Source organism: Mesoplodon bidens (genome assembly GCF_964165515.1).
Source record: "Mesoplodon bidens genome assembly, chromosome: 12".
Taxonomy (NCBI): Eukaryota; Metazoa; Chordata; class Mammalia; order Artiodactyla; family Ziphiidae; genus Mesoplodon; species Mesoplodon bidens.
Genome location: NC_138168.1, coordinates 91,357,100 through 91,377,030, shown reverse-complemented (window position 1 = coordinate 91,377,030; position 19,931 = coordinate 91,357,100). Strand labels below are relative to the sequence as shown.

The 19,931-nt window shown below is 46.3% G+C and overlaps 1 protein-coding gene across 2 annotated transcripts; it reads left to right on the top strand.

Moving 5' to 3' along the window:
* The first annotated feature begins 4,349 nt into the window (after nt 1–4,349).
* On the top strand, nt 4,350–19,681 carry SFT2D1 (SFT2 domain containing 1). 2 transcript variants are annotated; one of them, XM_081250480.1, is made up of 8 exons: nt 4,350–4,453; nt 11,917–12,003; nt 12,572–12,654; nt 13,640–13,721; nt 14,671–14,706; nt 16,084–16,142; nt 17,674–17,703; nt 19,149–19,681. In XM_081250480.1, the coding sequence occupies exons 1-8, from the start codon at nt 4,391–4,393 to the stop codon at nt 19,186–19,188; spliced, it is 480 nt and encodes a 159-aa protein (XP_081106606.1). In that variant the 5' UTR covers nt 4,350–4,390; the 3' UTR covers nt 19,189–19,681. The 2 variants fall into 2 exon arrangements, with proteins under 2 accessions (XP_081106606.1, XP_081106607.1); XM_081250481.1 differs by lacking the exon at nt 11,917–12,003.
* Nucleotides 19,682–19,931: the final 250 nt, after the last annotated feature.

The following is a 19,931-nucleotide window of genomic DNA, read 5'->3' as shown; positions in this document are numbered from 1 at the left end:
ACTTTGTGTCGCCCTTATGGCAGCGCTTGTCAGGGCGCTCCGCTTTGTTTCCAGGGATGTGGTCGGGAGGCAGAAAGGAATGAAGGTCTCTCCATCCCCACCCCTGCACAATGACAGCTGGTCCCCACCCTCTGCCTGGGGCAGCCTCACGGCCTTAACGGGCAACCGACTTGGTTCACTCACAAAGCATTCTGGGGCCTCAGTCCTCAAGGAAGAAAAGCTATTGCGTTCCATTTTGTGCCAAGCTTTGCTATCATGTCCAGAGAAGGGATTAAGGCAAGCTTATGGAACAGAGTAAAGGGCCAATGATGAACTGTCACCAGCTCTATCCCAACTCATGGCTGCTGCACTCTCTCTAAGGCCCTTCTAGCCGCTCAGGGGCTCAGATTCAAGTGTAATTTCCTACCTGAATTGTCACTGGAGTGTCTGATACATCTTTCTACAAAGTACTGTATGAAACTTAAGAAATGGGAATAGGAAACTTGAGATGTTTTGTATTGTCTTTGTTTCAAAATGCTTAAAATGTTTCCATGGGGAAGGGTTCCCGCAGAGGCTCATCAGGTGGTACCTCTCTCCTAAGGCCCCTCTGGGAACCCAGCCTCTTTCACCACAGTCAGCTGGTGAAGGGGTGCTGGTTTGTGCGTGGGGTCCCTTGGGGGCAGAGGTCTTGACGTGGGATGGAGTGGCCTCCGGAACGGACCACACGTCTCCCAGGGGGAACCTCAGCTTCCCGACCGGGGGCTCTGCTGGAACTTGTTGTTGCTTCCTTCACTCGGGCTCCCCTGCGGGCTGGTCAAGGGACAGAGGGCGGGTGGGTGGAGGGAGGAGGGACCGATCGCAGGTGCGGAGACCCCCTCAGGCAGCCTGGAAGGAAGCGGGGACTCTCGTCTCGGGGCCCAGGAAACATGTTCTCAAGCTTTGCGTCTCACCACTTGGAACCGCCTCCTGCTTGTCCGGCTGCCTCGTGTTTGGATAGGCCATTGCCTCTGGAAAGCTCTGTGGCTGGGAAGCAGGAAGAGGAAGGAAGTAGGAAGCTCCCGGCTTTTGTTCTAGGATTCTGGGCACGGGCTTCCTTACAGTCTGTTCACTAGGATGTGTCAGCCAAAAAAAAAAAAACATGCAGGAGGCTGCAAATAGGAAGAGGCTATTTGGGGTCCTAAGAATTGCAATTTGGGAGACAGATTCAGGGCAACCCCAAAGGAGTGTTCCAAGGAAGAGAAAGGATCAGGGGTTTCTGAAGACACAAAGCCAGGAAAAAAGAAAACAAGCCAGGAGGCTGTTAAAGGTTGCCTGGCAAGAACCGTGATTGACAGTCGCAAGTGAGAGAAGATTTGTCCTTAAGGAATCGTCAGTTGTTTTAGGGCAGGGGTTCAATAAGTAGATAGACTGTCTCAAGTTATTTTAGAGTAAGGGTCCGATAAGCATCTTGTGTTTCTGGCAGGTGCTCTGGACCACTTCATCAGGTCAAAAGGTCAGATTCCATCCAGGCTGAGGCATGCACGTCACCTTCCTCCGTGGCTTCCTGGTTCCAGGTCACAGAGCTCTCTGAGCAATAATGACTCCGTTTAGATTCTCCTTCCACAGATGGGGAGACAGGGACCCAGAGCAGACATTAGACACGGTGAAACAACAGTAATGGTTAGAATCACAAAACCCAGGATTTGTTCAGCACTTGGCATGTGGTAGGCCCTGTGCTTACACCTATAGTTGATCCTTGTCATCTGCAGGTTACGTTTGATAAAGTCACTGCAAACACTGGTTTACGAAGACTGAGGCCCCACTCCTGCAGACACAAGGTCCTGCGAGCCTCTGACTGCGCGTTCCTCAACTGATCAACCCATAACCTTGTCTGAAGTGATTCTGTTTAAAAACTTCGTATTCGGTATGTATTATTCGTTAATGTGGAACTCACAGACATCAGCATATAACAGCCTGAATGAAGCTTCTCTAACACATATTTTTTTTTCCATAAGCCTTCTTGTGCTTAGGACACTAGACAGCACTTCAGCGCTAGGCTTGGGGGCTATTTTAAACAGTGAGATCACCAAGAAAAGGCACAAGTATGTGAAAAATTGTAGCAGTAAGCAGACCGCAAAAATGGCGCCTGTTTGCAGTATGAGCTGAAACAAGAAGGCACATCACAGCCTTGTTCCACCCCAGCCGTGACGGTGAGTGTTGGGTGACTAACTTTTCACTGTTCTGCACATGTCCTGAGTGACTGCAAAAGTGCCTGCAAGTATTGATCTCAGGGTTACAAATAAATTTTGGCAAGTAGGTGAATTTGTAATATAGAACCCCTGAATAATGAGGGTCGACTGATGTATTATTTTATTTAATCCTCATAACAACCCTGCAAGATAGCAACTATTATCACCTTGATTTTCACATATCAGAAAGTGAAACAGGAGTTTAGGTTGACTTGCCCCAAACCTCACAGCTACAAAACAGGGGAGCCAGGATTCTAACCCAGGCAGTCTGACTATGGAGCCTAGACTCTTATTCAATTATCTCCATTGGGTTATGACTTCAATAAATTTTATGTGGTATTTTTTAGAAAACTAAGCTTAGCTCATAGGGCATGAGAAGTGAAAAGGCCCAAATCGCATTCTTAAATCTTCAATATTCTTTTCTAAGTAAAATTTCTTACACCCAGGTACAGGTTGAAAATTATGAAATTGCCCTTTTTAGGTTAAACACAATTGGACACTGGCAAATTCCATGGCTCAACTTCACATATCCTTGGAAAGCTTTCTCCCCATTAGTAGAGGTATCAGTTTATTTCATCTTTTTGCATACGCAAAACTAAAGTTACTATACTTCAAAAGGAAAAAATTTAGAGACTGTATAGATGTACTCTTATTATAGAAGCACACAGGTTTATTATTTCATAGCATTTTTCCGCTCTATTTTCTGATCTTTTTAAGTTAAGGACAAAAGAATAGGATCTCACACTTCAGTATAAATAGGTCAAATATAAGTATTTTCCACCTAAAAGATGCTGAACATTGGACTGTTTTATCAGAGCAAGTGTATCATCTGTTTTTCTAGGGGCCTTACCATGTGTTTTCTATCTCATTGTGATTAGATAAAATTCTACTGAAGGCAGTTAAGGATGGGCAATAAAAGCCTTTGGGGCTCCACCTTTTAATTGTCACATTTTAGGGAAGGAACGGAGTAGGTAATGTAATAAAACAAAACAGTAGGCATTTCATCACGATCACACCAAACTGGAAAGCAGGAGTGTATTTATGGAAAGCTCCAGGATTCTCTGGAATTCACACTATACAGGAAGCCCTAGTTTCTCATCTCTCCTTAGCAAGGTAGAGAATAAGAGAGAAAAGAAGTCACTACCGGCAGACCGAGAAGATGGCAGACTAGTGTCTCCGATAAACCACCTTATCGGGGTTTGGATGCCAGTTTCTTTTATAGCACAGAAAGGGGTTAGAGACGAGGAAGTAAAGTAAAAAGGCCATACGTTTTGCAAATATTCCTTGGAACTGCCAGCCTGGGTGAGGGGATGTGTTAATGTCTTTTTTTTCTTTTTGGCAGCCATCCACAGGTGGGCAGGGTGAGACTGTTTCCCTGGGAAACGAAGAGAGGCGCTTTAGTGTAACATTCAGGCAGAGGGGCAGGGTTCCCTGGGGCAGGCCATTATGTATGTGTATGATTACACCAACAAAAGCGACGAAAAGCAAAGGCTGAAATCAAAGAAACAGACGGGAACAGGGAGTCGGATTTAGCTCTTCCCTGTTACACCACCAGCGCCCAAAGCCTGCCTCTTGTTCCCGGACTCCCTTCGACCGGAGATACTCGGAGGACGGCAGTTTAGAACGGAATCCCTGCCAGTATTGGCACAAGGGCCCCCAGCCTTCTTCTGTCGGGCCTGGAAGCCGGTCTAGGGCACGGGGCCTCAGTACTGGACCTGAGTCTGCAGACCTAGACTTCTAGTCCCGGCACTGGAGTCCGGGTCCTTAGGCCTGGACGTGGGCCCAAGGCACGCGGCTTCAAGGACACTCGTGAGGATCCGCGTTCGTGGGTCTATTCATCCAACAAGCAACGGCTGTGCGCACCTCTGGGTCCCGACTCCCGGAGGTGGGAGGCAGCGACTGCTGAACCCGAGCGCGAGTGACCGCGGCTCTCCGCATCCTTCCCTGACAGCTTCCGCCGCGCAGGCCGGCGGGATGCGAGCGCAACTCGGACGCCCTCGGCCACAGGGCCCACACAGGCCAGCGGCGGAACCCGACGCGCATGCGCACGCTGCTACGGGGGCCGCAAGGGCCGCGCCGACGCGCCGGAAACGGGATACCCGGACTTCCGGTCGACCCCAAGAGTTTCCGGTTCCGGGTTTCTCGGAGGGCGAGAAGGGCCGTTGCGGCCCGGGAGCAGGGCCATGGAGAAGCTACGGCGAGTCCTGAGCGGCCAGGACGACGAGGAGCAGGGCCTGACTGCACAGGTAGGGAGCCTGCCTCCGGGTTGAACGTGTGTTGCGGCGGGGCCGCGGAGCGTGGGCAGCGGGTTGCTTTTACCTGCGGAGGTGATGCGGGAGGGTGCCACGGTCCTCCCGGGAAGAACTTGGGGCGCTTTCCAGGTTTCCGTGTAGTCTGCAGAAGCTCACTTTGAGACTCCCCCCCCCTCCCATTTGGCCTTGCGACTCTCAGGAATGTACTTCGCTGCCTGTCTTCCTTTCCCAAATAACCCATCTGCCTCCACGCTGCTCTCCCCCAGCCTCCGCTTGGTTTTCTGCGCCTGGTGTAGACTCTGAACTCGGGCTGGTAGCGCAGTAGGTGTGCGGGTACTCGTCCTGCCAGCTGCATAAGCTGAAATCTTAAAGCTTCGTTGCATCCGTTAGACCCTGGAATTAAGTGAGGTGTTGTGAGTGTGTGTATGTTTTTTGGAAGGAGGGAGACTGGAGGGAGAAAAGAAAAAAACACAGGTCATTGAGAAGTGAAATAATACTGAATTAAAAGTTGTCTGTTGAACCCTCATACGCGGTTTTTTAAAAAAACAATCCTTGTCTTCGTACTTACCCACGAGACTGATAAGGGTTACTTCCTTTAAAAGGAGGAATAAAAATAGTGCAGCAGGAACTGCTTTGTAAGTATCTTTGTTATTTGCATGCAGACAAATTCTTGCCTGCCTGTCACAGAAGTGGAACTTTTAAAATGAAACGCTATTACATAAGGACCTTTTATTTGTCCCTTCTCTTGTCCTAACTTCCTTCCTTGTTACAAACAGCACCTCTTGTGAACAGGATTCTGGACTAGTCTGTGAGGGTTCAGAGACTGAAAGCCAGGCATCTGCTCTAAGTGAACTCTAACCAGTTTGGCAAATCGTAATGGTAATACAAGAACCCATAAATGATAATATGAGAAATGTCCATTAGGCAGCAATGGCTTACCCAGCTCATTTATTTATTTATTTATGTTAATTTTTAAATAAATTTATTTATTTTATTTTACTTTTGGCTGCATGGGGTCTTATTTGCTGTGCGCGGGCTTTCTCTGGTTGTGGCGAGGAGGGCTACTCCTCTTTGCCGTGTGTGGGTTTCTCATTGCTGTGGTTTCTCTTGTTACGGAGCACGGGCTCTAGGCGCGCAGGCTTCAGTATTTGTGGCACGTGGGCTCAGTAGTTGTGGTGTGCGGGCTCAGTGTTTGTGGCTCGTGGGCTCAGTAGTTGTGGCTCACAGGTTCTAGAGCGCAGGCTCAGTAGTTGTGGCGCACAGGCTTAGTTGCCCCGTGGCATGTGGGATCTTCCCGGACCAGGGATCGAACCCGTGTCCCCTGCATTGGCAGGCGGATTCTTAACCACTGCGCCACTAAGGAAGCCCCCAGCTCATTTATTAAACCACTGTTTTGTGCTTCACATTATGTTCTAGGTCTGTGCTATACAAACAGTAGCCCTAGCGACATGTGGCTATTTAAATTTAAGTTAAATAAAATTTAAAATTCCTTTCTCAGCCATACCAGCCACATTTTAGGTGCTGGGTGGGCAAGTAAGTTAGTGGCTGATGCATAGGACAGTACATGCTTGGGGTATTCCATTGCAGGAAGTCCTGTTAGACTGAGCTGCTCTAAACCTTGGGGGCATGAAGGTTATGGTGCCACTTCTCTTGAGCCCACTCTCTAGAGGGGAGAAAAATTATGTAGAGAAGTCATTGACCAAAGATTGGAGTGATTGACTGGAATGGACAAGTGCAGTGAGTTCAGAGGAGGTGATCATTTATTCATTCAACAAATATTTTGGTGCCTGCATATGTCTGGCTCTGTTCAAGATGCTGGTGTTATAACAGTGACCAAAACAAAGGCCTCCCCTACATGGAACTTACATTTTAATTGGGGAAAACAGTTAATAAACAAGTAAATATAAAAATATGTCAGCCAATGATAAGTGCCATGGAAGAAGGTAAAGCAGGTGGATGAGGTTGGGATCATCTTGTTGTGTTGGATGGTCAGGGAAGATGTGTCTGTTAGGGTGACGTTACAGCATAGATCTGAAGAGCACTGGGATGTCTGGGTAACTCGTACAAGTAAATATCTTCCAGCTCATGCAAATATACATCCTGAGAACAGTGCTCAGCATGTTCAAGGCCGTAAAGAGGCCAGGGTGTCTGGAGCCAAGGGCTGGGGAAGTGGGAAGGTAGGAGGTGGGCTCCAGGTCACGTGGGATCTTGCAGGACAGTAAGGACTTTAGCCTTTACTCTGAGCGTGCTGAGGAGCCGTTGGGTTTTGAGCAGAGCGGGCATGTGACTGCCTTGGACTTTAAAGGGTCGCCCTGGCTGGTCTGTGGAGAACAGACTGCAGGGGCAAGAGTGGCAGCTGGAGCCTGGTCAGAGGACTAGGGTAGTGGTCCTGGGAAGGGACCTGGGTCAGGGAGGTGGGAGTGACGGTGGTTTAAAGTGAGAGTGGCCAGGCTCTGTAAATGGTCTGAGTGTGGAGCTGACGGGTTGGGTGTGAGAGTGCTGCTGGAGGGGCCCGGGTGCCTCTGGTTTTGACCTGAGCCACTGGAGAGATGGAGTCGCCCTTGACTGGGACGTGGAAGGCGCACGTTGGGGGGTCATCTGGATGTTGAGTGAGATGCCAGCTAGCATCTGAGTGCAGATTCTAGAGTTCATGGGAGGAAGTACTTGAGATAACGAAGGGATTGTGGGTAAGTAGAAAAGGGAGAAGGCCCAGGGTTTGACCTCTGGAGCTTTCAGTGAGGAGCTCAGGAGACTGAGGGAACCTGGAGAGGGCCAGGTCCTGGCAGAGACTAGCTCAGCAGCTCAAGCAGAGCCACAAATGAAGGGGCTAATTCAGCCGCAGATCACTTCCTGCGATGTAACCAGCCCGGGGCTAAAACCAGGGACGGGCAGTGATCTGGGGTCTGATGGGGCAGCGAAGGCCTGGGGTCAGGCAGTTTTATGGACTCTGAGGTCGGGGGAGGAGGGCGAGCGGGAGGGCCGAGGGGGATGAGTCAGGAGGAGCGGGTCCCCTGTTGGACAGGGAGCTCTCCTAAGGGCCTCAGACAAAGAGCCTCAGGGCTGGGGGTGCAGGGAGGTGAAAGGGCAGGGCCAGCCGCTGTCCTTGCCTGCAGCTCCTCTTGGGCTGTGGGCCCGGCAGCTTCCCCCCGCGCCTTTTTTTTTTTTTTTTTTTTTTTTTTTTTTTGCGGTACGCGGGCCTCTCACTGCTGTGGCCTCTCCCGTTGCGGAGCACAGGCTCCGGACGCGCAGGCTCAGCGGCCATGGCTCACGGGCCCAGCCGCTCCGTGGCATGTGGGATCTTCCCGGACAGGGGCACAGACCTGTGTCCCCTGCATCGGCAGGCGGACTCTCAACCACTGCGCCACCAGGGAACCCCCACCCCCACCCCCGCGCCTTTTAACCAAGAACCAGGCCCTCACCCGGCATTTAGCACCCAGGAGCACCCAGTAGGTATTTGTTGAGTGAATCAGTGAATGACTGAGCAGAGGCTGGAGGGTGAAGTCAGGCTTTTTGTCTGTTTAAGATGGAAGAGGCTTACGCATGTTCACAGGTTGATGGAAGGGGGTCTCTGCAAGAACGTGGTTCACTGTTGTACACGGGGAGAAAAGCCAGCCGTGTCAGTTCCCTGGGACGTCAGAGGGCTTGGCCTCTAAAGCAGGGCGGACACGTTGGCCTTTGCCCCTGTGCGGTGGTCCGGGGCCAGGAAGGGAGGGTGAGTGTTCCCAAGGTGAGCTTGGCGTTTGGCAACAGCCAGCAGTGCAGGGCATCCCCACGGGGCTTCCATTTTCTGTGGGAAAGAGAGGAAGTGTGTCTGCTGACTGGGGAGGTGCCAGGGCGGGGACTGGAGGGTTGAAGTGGAGGTGGATTGGCAGGGTCGGTGGGTGACAGTGAGAAGGCAGGTCAACTTAAACAACAGTGCACTTGGGATGCCTGGCAGGCAGTGCCCAGGGCCCCTTGAAGTTGGTGATGACCTGGTTAGGATGCCATGTCCTGCCGTGTGACTCCACCCAGAGGAAGAGGAAGGAGGTCTTGAGTCATGCCAGGGTTTTGCTGGTGATGGAGCAGAAAGGGAACTTTCGCTTTTTTATTGAAGTAAAGGAGGGGATAAAGGGGCCCGAGAGCCTGCGAAGCGTCGAGGCAGGAGCCCTTGAATCAGTGCCCTGGGGAGGATGTCGCAGCTTGGGAGCATGTGGCCTGGACTTGGAGATGGAGTGATTTCAGGGAGTGCGAGTCCCTGGGTCTCTGAGTGGAGGGGAGAGCAGAGGCCGTCGGAGAGGAGAGAGTGAGAAAAAGGCTGGGCTGTCCACGTGGATGTAGAAAGCACCCAAGACTCTGCTAGGATCTGGGGCAAGACCTGTGGTCGGGCTCCTGAGTGAGAGAGGATGCCTGGGAGAGCGGTAGGTGACGGCGATGAGGAGCCTCTGGGTAAGGGGAGGGGACCCCTGAGGAGGTGGGGTCAGGACCGCACTGGAGAGGGCCATGGGCACCTGCTTCTGTGCTCGCTGTCTGCTCGTCTTTATCCCATTGTCCACCATTGTCTCTGGAGGAGCAGTTCTAGGCATTCAGTGTATGCGGTGGTTCCCTTTATCCGAGTGGTGGTGGCCCGGGAGCCAGGCCCAGGTGCCCGCGCTGTTCCCCTGTGATGGTGTCCTTCTCCTCCCGGCTTCTCCATCCCCTAGGAAGGCAGCTCGTGTCTGTGCCATGGGTTCATTCCTTCACCTGTAATGTTGGTGCTGCGGTGAAGACGTTTTCCTCCATTGTTTCCAACTTTTTTTTTTTTAATAAGTTCTAGTTCTAGGTGAGGTTGATTTATTGCAGCAGGAAGAGGGCACCAGAGAATGGGAGAGTCGCTCCTGCTCTCACGAGGTTTATTCTTTGCTTCCTCTTCCTTTGATAACAAATAAGTAAAATAACTGGTGGCAATTTCAATGTGTATTTCTTTGCTAAGACTAAATTTACAAGATCAAAATAGTTGCTGGGTTTGGTGGGGTCCTTCCTGATCCCGTTGGACAAGCACGTCACACCTACAAGCTCATGCTAACGCGGGTCTGCAGGGTCAGGGCTCCCTCCGTCTCCCTTATGGACAGGGAAGTGCCTGGTTTTCTTGCATGGTGGGCACTGTATCATTTTCCCAATTGGGAGTTAGGGAATCTGATTTGTTTCTGTATCCTGGACAATCTGAAGGGCTTGCGACAGGTCATTTGCTTGTGGATCAAACATTCCAAACTTACAAATGGAAAGAATTTGTTACATGTTTCGATTTAAAGATCACTTGGCTGATGGTAATGAGAGGAAAAATATCTACTGTTATACAGATGACTCTGCTTAATACTGAGTTGAACTTAAGAACAATGGGGTGATTGAAACTTGTAAAAGGAAATAAAAACAGATGCTTCTTCCACTCTCATTAAGTCCTCACATCGTCATGTATTCGCACTGACCACTTAGAAACCCTGCTTACTTAGGATACCGTTTCTACTTTTTTACAAACCAGTAGATCATACCCTGTGCGATATGCAGTCTTCAGGGTTTATTCTGTTCTATGTGTATTCTACGTGATCAGATAAAAATGAAATTTAGATTTTTTATGGGCAGGATCATTCTTTGTTTAAAATACAGTGATCAGTTTTAGTATAAACAGATGACATTGCTGGAAACAAGAATGTCTGTGGATTAAAGCAGATTTTTAAAAATATTTGAAATGTGTTCAAAAGTGATGGATGTTACATTGACAGAATCTTTAGTTGTTTTTATCTACTTTTCATGCTACATAAGGATTCACAGATCAATCTATTGAGGTAAGGAATTTTGAGCTTTTGTATATAAAACTTTGTATTTTTGCATCATTATTCTTGAAAATACATTATAAGCATGTGGTCTTTTAAGTATATGATAATGCAAGTTAATAATAATTTTGGAATATAAATCCTTATTGTATATTTCTAGTTTCTTGAGACATCTGTTGTTGATACTTCTTCAGCCTTGTTGGGGAAATGAGTTTTAATGGTGTCCTTAGTAATGTACATGTGTACTTACATTCGCAACAGTGTAGATGGACCTAGAGAGTATTAAGCTTAATGAAGAGAAAGACAAGTTGTGTATGTTATTGCTTATGTGTGGAATCTAAAAAATAAAACGTGTATAACAGAACAGAAGCAGACTCACAGTATGGAGAACAAACTAGTGGTTACCAATGGGGAGAGAAGGGGGAGGGGCAGTATAGGAGGGGGGGATTAAGAGATAGAAACTGGTGTGTATAAAGTAGCTAAGCAGCTGAGATGTATTGTACAGCGCAGGGAAAAATCCCCGTTATTTTGTAGTAACCTTAAAGGGAATATAATTTATAAAAATATTGAATCACTGTGCTGTACAGCTGAAACTAATGCAATATTTAAATAATATAATAATATTATCAGTACTTCAGTTACACTGTGTAACTGTGTGCTTAATCGTTACTGTGTGCCACATCATCGTGTGACGTGTGTGGAGTGCGGCCCCGTATAATCTGGTTGGAGTCCGCGTGACATGCGGGGATGTGGTCCCCCTGCAGTTAATTCACGCGCGTTCCAAAGTGCATTTCTAATAACGGTTGTGAGGACGCCAGGGCTTCCGTGACTTGTAGCTGCGGTTGTCAGATGTGCCCCGTGGTAGACGCTGCGGGGGCTCCCCAGGTCGCAGTCACCGGGCGCCCGTGCCCGCCGCCCTGCAGCTCACAGCTGTCCTCTTGTGCTCACGCTGTAGCTCCTGCAGCAGCCTGGGCCCTCCGCCCGCAGCCTGCAGCCAGCGACCAACTGCTGGGAGGGGGTTCCCGAAGGGCAGCCTGGCCTCAAGCAGCACAGATGGTGAGCTGCGGTGCTCCCTGAGCTCCAGCTGCAAGCAGGGCCTCGCTGGTCCCTCCCCTTCTCCGTCCAGCTTCCTTCCCTTGCCTGAGGGCTCCCCCCCGCCCCAGAGAGAGGTTCCGGCAGGACAGTCCCCGTGTCAGGCTCTGCGTGTAGGGGCTTTGCCCAGACGTCCTCGGGCATAGAGATGTTGGGAGAAGGTGTGTGTCCATGAGTCCACCTCAACGCCTGTCAACATTTTGTCCGTCTTGTTTCATCTTTCCCCTGCTTTTCAATCAATGAGTATTTTATAAGGTATCTCATAGCTTATGTCATTTCATCCACGTCAGTGCTTCTCCTGTCCCTAACCGGTGAGAGCTTTCTAAAACCGTGTAACACAGTACTGCAGTTATCTCACCTGGCAGAGTTAACAGTGACTCCTCAGGACTGTCTCATGCCCAGACCTGTTGATATTCCCCTTCACGGCCCTGGAATCGTAATGTTCTTAACATTACAACGTGCAAAGTAAAACAGATTCACTGCCTATGTTAACATGAAGCTTTGCTTTAATGTAGTAGAAAGCATCACATTGGCAAGTGGTGACTTTAAAACACGTTCCAATTCCCCTTCTCTCCTCAGGTCCTGGACGCCTCGTCCCTCAGTTTCAACACCAGGCTGAAGTGGTTTGCCATATGCTTTGCCAGTGGCATCCTGTTCTCTATTCTTGTACGTTAAGGCTATACGTTGCTTCGTAATTTCTATTTTGTGTGAGACTGATCATTCCATTTAGTCCCAACAAGCAGTCCACTTTATCTGGACTGTTCTGATGGGACCTATTTAGTCCCCTGAAATAAAGGGGTAGAGATCAATAAAAAGATGCAGAGATTAATATTTTGGGGGGTTTATGGATTGTTAAAATAATTTCATTTAAGAAAGATCAGTGTGTATTAGGAGAGTTGCAGTCAGTGATTTAGATGTGAGTTAGATTTTTGACTTGCCATTTATAAAAAGAATACTTAAGTAGAGTGAGATTTACTCAGATGTATAAAGGAAGTTAGGTAATGGCTCATTTATATATACTTATATGCAAATAGGCAGAAGATTCAAATTAGCAAATAACATTGAAAATTAACTACTTTTAAATAAACTATATAGAGACTATATATTAACACATTTATACATAACCTTTATAATATTATATATATTCTATTATTACTATTATAGTAGCACATTTATATTTTAATCTATTACAATGTTAAAATTACTTTTAAATAACTATAATATCTTAACTCAGGGAACTGGATTGCTGTGGCTTCCTGGTGGCATAAAGCTTTTTGCAGTGTTTTATACACTTGGAAATATTGCTGCCTTAGCCAGGTATGTAAAGAAGTTTGGCTTCTCAGAATATTTCATTTGCTATTATTATCAAAATTTTCTTTTTTAATAGGATATATTTCTGTAGATCTATACATACTGTGAATTCAAAATTTACATTCATTTAATAGATACTTAGACTCCTGCTGTGTGCCAGCTGCCCTAATAGAGTGTTCATGGTGAGAGTAGCCAGCATTTGGAGCTTCTTACTGTGTGCCAGGCACTATCCTAAGTGTTCTGTGTCTGTCACCCCATTTGTGAGGTGGGCACTGTTATCACCCCATCTTATAGCAGGGTGTAGTAGCACGGGGCAGGGGGGTCACTCCCCGGGGAGGTGCCTAGTGAGGTGACCAGGCCTGGTTCCCACCCGACAGCCCTCCGGAGTCCCGGCTTATAGCTGCCTTGGCGAGGGGACCATCAGATGCCCAGCCGACCAGCGGTGGAAGCAGATCGGGGGTAGCAGTGCCAGGCCCAGGAGTTGGACGGGGCCACACAGTGGCAGTGACTCCGAGGACTGTGCACTGGGCATTCGGGGAGTCCCCCCTGGGGGCCTCGGGGGCCTCTCTGGGGGAGTTGATGTCTGTTAGTGTAGCTGTCACGTTTACGAGCTCTCAGCTTTCAGAGGTGAGCTCCTGCCTCTTCAGGGACGTTCTGCATCAGAGGTGCTGCCCAGTGCAGGGGGCGTGAGCCGCGGCCAAGCTCAGTCAGCTCTCCTGGGCTCGCCCCGATGCCCCTCCTCAGACCGCAGCCTGGGCCGGCCTCAGCGGTCGCGCTCACCGGCGCTGTGAGTGATTCGTGAGAGGCGTTCCTGTGTCACAGAAGACAGAAGGATTAACGTTTCCTTCTAATGTTAAGGAAAAATGCAACAGACTTAGTGAGATTTTCTAATTAAACTAACACAGGATTTCTTTTCTTAAAAGTGCTTATTTTTACGTAGCCAGACAAGTTAATAGCTCCCTCTCTCATTTCTTTTATTTGTTTCAAATAGTACGTGCTTTTTAATGGGACCCATGAAACAACTGAAGAAAATGTTTGAAACAACGAGATTGCTTGCAACGATTGTTATGCTTGTAAGTAAATAATGATACTTTAAAAAAACTTTTTTTGAGTTTTTTTTTCTTTTTGCATTACTTTGTGAGGTACTAATGTTATAATTCTCTTGTTGAATATGCCAGTCACATTCTTCAGGCCATGTGTTTAAAGAGTTTGGATTATGTAGCATTACCTAAAATGACTGTCTGGGTGAATCCTCCTGTTTGCTTTTGTGGATTCTAACAGTGTAGCTGTGTGTATTGCACGTGAAAATGAGAGCTGCATGTATTTCATTTTCAGGCCCCATGGAGCACCTTAATGGACCCCTGTGTGTGCTTTCTGGAGGGTGGGCCTGGAAGACGGGTCACTTCTGGGTCCATATGAGGCTTCTCAGGGCGAGTTGGCTTAATTTTGATGGCCTGTCACCTGGCCTTTGTCGCTCCCCTGTTGGACTGTTGCACAAATACCTAGGCCTCCATCTCCGCGCCTGTCCCCACTGCTTTCCCTGTCTCTCCTCGTCTCTCCCCTGCCTCCTCTGGGGGACATGGCTGTGGAATGACAGTGCAGTCTTTCTGTGTGAAATCATTCTAACAGGTTCGTATGTAAAGCTAAGTTAAGCAGAACTTCCTGTACAGGAGCGGTTGTACTGAGTCCCGTGGTGGCAGCTTGAATGAGTACACGGTAGCGCAGGCATTCATAAATCCGTCACAACAGCTGCTGTCGCTGTCACTCATTCTGGAAACAGTCTCTCTGTTGGCTTAGTCAACAGGTGATTTATTATGTGCTTTCAGTTTGCCAAGGAATATTGCAGCAGTCACAGACTTTAAAATAATATTCAGGGAATATATAAGGACAACAAGAGTAAACGGTCTCATGAATTTTGTTCTCTAGTGTGTTATCGTGCAAACTGAATGCAGAACAGTGTATGCATTTTTGTTAAGCTTTGGAAAAGGCTCAAATTGACCATTTTTCTTTCCTTTCCTGTAGTTGTGTTTCATACTTACCCTGTGTGCTGCTCTTTGGGTAAGTTACCTCAGTCGTATCTGCTTTCTACTAACTGTGTGGCCCCTCACCAGGTAGAGTGTCATTGCACCATCATCTCCAAGGAGCTCAAAGTCTGGTTTCTTAAAACCCACCAAAGACTGGGTGTCCCTAAAACCTAGTTAGTGGCTAGGCTTGCAGTGGATTCTGCCACCTACAACAGACAGAAGTGAGCTCGTGCTTGCTTCCAGGTCAGACTGGCCCCTCCCTCAGGCCCGGGGCCGTAAGAGGCCCTCGCTGAGGGTCTGTGTGCTCTGTGTGCTGTGCTGATAGCCTCGCTGTGCTGTGGCTCTAGGATGGGGAGTGCATCGTGAGCATCAGGGTGTCCACACAGTGAGGAGAAAGGGCCAGAAAACAAACCCAAACAAATTAACACAGAGGGACAAAAGGACTTAAATTATTCTTGCCCCACTTACGGATGAGGTGAACGGCTTCCCATTAGCCTTCAGAGAAGTTACTTTATTACAATTTGGTTTATTCGTTGATACGCCTGATTCTTCATTGCATTTGCTTATTGTCCCTTATCTACCTCCAGAGGGGTCTGAGGAGGTCCTTGAGCTCCCAGGAACACTGCGCACCTTAAAGAAGACGGGGTGGCATACGACACACTGCAGAAACGTTCATCAAAAATGTTCTGCTTTTAATTTTGATGATTTAAGGACCGGACTTTAGTTATGCAAGAAAGCACTTAATACCTCATTTCTCAGTGATAACTTAAAAGAATTTTCCTAAACAATCTTCGCATATCCCTATGGAAAATTGATTTCTGGTTTGGAAAGGTCCAGCAGTCTGTTTATAAGCAGTAGATTAAAAATAAGTGAAAAGTAAATAAATAAAAATTTAAAATAAAGATGGACAAGAAATTCTAAAAATAGATCATTTTAAAACAACTATGGAAACTTTATTTTACATTATTCCAGAAGATCACAATAAAATACAGTTTTAGTTCAAAAAATAACTCAAGAAAATTAACAAGTGTGAATGAGAAAGATACGTAAATTCCACACAGGATACAGATCTAATAACCAATGTGTATTTTAGAAAGGTTAACCTTGACTTAAAGGACCTAACATGAGAGAGATTTAATATTTTCGGCCTGTGCAGTTATTTCATTAATGTTTAATGCCATATACTTAGCAGCATTTGAATAAATGGAATCAGAGAATTCTAGAAAGAAGATACAATTTATGGATATGGAATTCTCAGATCTACTGAATCTTAAATTTGTCATACTAGGATTTAGTGAAATAAGTGGAGCTATCGTTTATATTTTTGAAGGGAAGGAGCTGAACTTGCTTGTGAAAAATATTTTTTTTTTAAATGTTTAACTCATTGTTTCTTTGTCTTTGCTGTTGTCAGTGGCATAAGAAGGGGCTGGCTTTATTATTCTGCATATTGCAGTTCTTGTCAATGACCTGGTAAGTCGTACACTAGATAGAAAGTTAAAATTTCCTAAGCAGTGCCGCGCGTTGTGTTCTGAGCCTGTAAGCCTAGGAAGGTCATTGGCATTTTACCGGGTCAGGTAAGCCTGTGCCTTGCAGGGGAAGGGCCTCCTGAGAGGTCCGGTGCCTGAGGTCTGCGGTGTGTCCTGGGGGGCCTAAATGTGGGAGAGCTGAGGAGAGTTGGGGGCTGTGCTTGCCCAGGCACACAGGGCTGTGTTCACTTCTTCTCTAATGTGTGAAAGAGAAGTGCTAGGAAACGCAGGTGGTGCCACATGAACCCTGAAGTCCAGGCCGAGTCACAGGAGGAGTCCGAGGGCATGGCGGGGAACCACTCACTTTGCCTGGTATTGCCGAGCATCCGCCGAGTGAGTTCATTCTGGTGCTGACTCCTCGGCGAGGCTGCTCTGCCCTTGCCTCTCCCTGCGGCGGCCTCCCCTCCGAGTGTTCAGTCACGCCGTCCTTCCTGATCGCTGCCTCCCCAGGCCACGTTCAGGTCCTGGGCTGAGGGCCCAGCGAATACGTGATTGAATTGAATGTGCCCTCCTTGCACGCTCCCGCGTCAGACCAGAAAGGTGTTTTTCACGTACAAAATATTTCTACGAGTAGTGTTCTTCCTTTTTCTTTAGAGCTCAGTCTTGTTTGCTTCCTTGCAATCGTCAGTAAACCCCTTCCTGACTTTGCTGTTTTAAATTTCTCTCTTTTTTTTTTTTTTTTTGCGGTACGCGGGCCTCTCACTGCTGTGGCCTCTCCCGTTGCGGAGCACAGGCTCCGGACGCGCAGGCTCAGCGGCCATGGCTCACGGGCCCAGCCGCTCTGCGGCATGTGGGATCTTCCCGGACCGGGGCACGAACCCGTGTCCCCCGCATTGGCAGGCGGACTCTCAACCACTGCGCCACTAGGGAAGCCCTAAATTTCTCCTTTTTGATATCACCCAATCTGAGATTAGTCTTTGTTTTGGTGCTGTTTCTACCTTTCCACTGATGGAATGTCAACAGATGTTAAATGCAATTCTCTACGTGTTACAAAAGAATCTTATGATGTTTTACTCTTTTTCAGTGAAATGTGGAAAAATTTAAATCTTTGTTATTTTCTATTAATATGTTGCTTTTTATTGCTAATCTGTACTTAGTGATTGCTTTATCCCTGAAGGAGAGTGCAGTTTATTCTGTTATTTTATAGTTTTAATTTTTAAAAAATAACTTGAAAGGGGTAATACAACAGGCTTTTCATTACAACGGGCTTCAGCAGGCATCAGAATCAGAGTTTGTTAAAAGCACATTGCTTACTGAGACGCAGTTCCTCATTCAGGAGGTGGGGGGGGCGGTTGGGCGCCCAGGAATCTGCGTTTTTAACAAGTTCCCCGGTGATGCTGTATGCCGTCAGGGGTCATACTTTGAGAATCACTGTGCAATAGTCTACTGCTTCATTTTTTATGGTGTTAGAATATGGCCATTTGGTAAAAAGGAAACCATCATTTAGTTTCAATGTTCTTGAATTTTTCTTGCAGGTATAGTCTGTCATACATCCCATATGCGAGGTGAGCTTGTTTCAATTCTGTCTTGTTTCTGCTCCTCTAATTCTCTTTACACAGATACGTGAATTTTAGTAATTTTCATATTAAAATATGATTTAAAAGGCTGTTTTTGGTTGACTTTGACTTTTTTCCCAAAAGGAAATTATTTTTTAAATGAGTGGAATAGAAGCTTGCAATATCAAGTAAAAAAACATGTTGAACAGATGTAACAGGTAGGCTGGGAATGTACTTCTGATTTACCACCTGAACATTTGCAGTTAGGGGATTTTGGCAAGAGATTCTAGATCCTTCCACGACTGCAAGTATTCAGTAAATAGGATATGGAGACTTCAGCAAAAATAAATTCTACATTAAAAAAAAAAGGAAGTTAATGAAAAAATGAGTCTGATATAGAAATGTTTGTTTTAAGCCAGTAGAAACATATTTATTCTGTATGTCAAGAGGTAATTGCCGTTTTCTTGTATCTTTTCAGAGATATGTACTAATTTAATTGTGGAGGAAAAAACAAATACTTAATTGCAGTCTTAAATCTGACCGATTTGGAGGAATATTCTGTTGAGGCACAGCTTTGTTTCCTTGTGAAATTTGGAAACATAGGTTACGTATGAAAAACAGCAGAATTGTATGCCTGATATGAACAGTGAAGGAAATTGATAGAAATTCTATTTTTATTCAGTTTCAAATGGATGATTCTTTTTGATGAACACTTAAAAGGAGAAAAGCAAAGCAGGGTCAACTAAAGGAGAGCAGGCTTAGAACAGGAGCACAGAGGTAACTTGCCAGTGCTCAGGACCTTAGCTGGGAGAGCTCTTGCTGTTTCTCAACGAGGGGAAAAGGTGCCCCAAAATGATGTCCACTGCTGTAGAGGAGCTCACAGCCAGGGCAGGGCGTCTGGACAGTGACCAGCCTCCCCAGGAGTGTCGGACCCTGCCCTTGAGAGCAGCATACAGTCCGTCTGTACATCTCCAGTCTGTTTTGTTGGTGCTCACCTTTAACAGTCCGTATTAATATAACAACAGTTCAAACTAACTGTTGTGAAGAGAAATGTGAAAGGCAGATGAGGTTTTTCTCATGAATTTTTTTGGAATTCTTAGGGACACAGTTATAAACATTCTGCTTTTTAAAATCCAGTTCATTGTTTCTTTTTAAAAATACTTCTGCTGTTTTTGGTATTTACATTTATTTCTTCATAATAAAATTAGCATATGTTGTTTAAGATTTCTAAATAAATAAATACCATTTTAGCAACTATCAAATTATTTCCATGTCTCAGTTCTTGATGTCAAGTGATATTCAACAAAGTTTTAATTACGGAAAGGTACTGGGGGTTCCACTGAGTTCTGATGGGAAAAGGTGATCGTGTGTTCGTCTCTCGGCAGGAATCTTTTCGCAAGTTCACTCTGGAGGCAGATTATTATATTGTTTTCCTCTTTTGTTTTTTTCACCAGGGATGCGGTAATTAAATGCTGTTCTTCTTTGCTGAGTTAAAAATCAGAAACTCTTTGAAAAGACCAATTTGAAAGCTGATGTTCTGTTTTTGGTGAAGTATACTTTTCCTGATACAGTAATCACTCCAAAAAAACAACTGCACTGACCATTTAAGACCATTCTGTATACTGATAAAAACTACATGCTAATTAAACTGTTAAGTGCTTGTGACGTTAAATTCATTTTGTGTCTTTAAGATGCTCTTCCAGAGATAAGGAGATTTTAATCATTGCCAATTGTAAATGATTTTTAGCCAGTTTTTTAATCTTTTCTAAACAGCGTCTGAGATGTGTATATTTAAGGGTGAACCTATGCTGCAAGATATATTCAGCTTTTTTGGTGGTTTTAAAATGTCTACATTTTAAAAATACCTTTTTAAAATAAAAACTTTAAATGTGAAAATTTTTATAAGCTAAAAATCGCTAATTATATGTAATAAAAATAATATATAAATCTTTATAATTTTGAAATAAACCCACACTTGGGAAAAACATTTTCTTGATCAAATTTATGTTTTAAGTGGGTGGCACATTGATTCAGTTGAATAAAATTTAGTTTGGGCACTTACGCAATCTTTCTGCAGAAAAACGTGTAAGATACAATCTCTGTCCTAATAATGGGGCTGAGCACAAATCCGTGAAGGATGAGAGGCCGAGTAACAGTGCAAGCATTTATTTATCCGTGTGCTTGCTGTTCAGGGTGCGAGCCCGGACACAGAGCCGGCCAGGCCGGCCGCCCGAGGA

What these genes read in the sequence shown, in the direction of transcription:
- SFT2D1 (XM_081250480.1), top strand. Translation starts at nt 4,391, where the DNA reads ATGGAGAAGCTACGGCGAGTCCTGAGCGGCCAGGACGACGAGGAGCAG. An exon ending in GCATCCTGTTCTCTATTCTT is followed by an intron (nt 12,004 to 12,571) that starts GTACGTTAAGGC and finishes ATCTTAACTCAG; the next exon opens with GGAACTGGATTGCTGTGGCT. An exon ending in AATATTGCTGCCTTAGCCAG is followed by an intron (nt 12,655 to 13,639) that starts GTATGTAAAGAA and finishes TGTTTCAAATAG; the next exon opens with TACGTGCTTTTTAATGGGAC.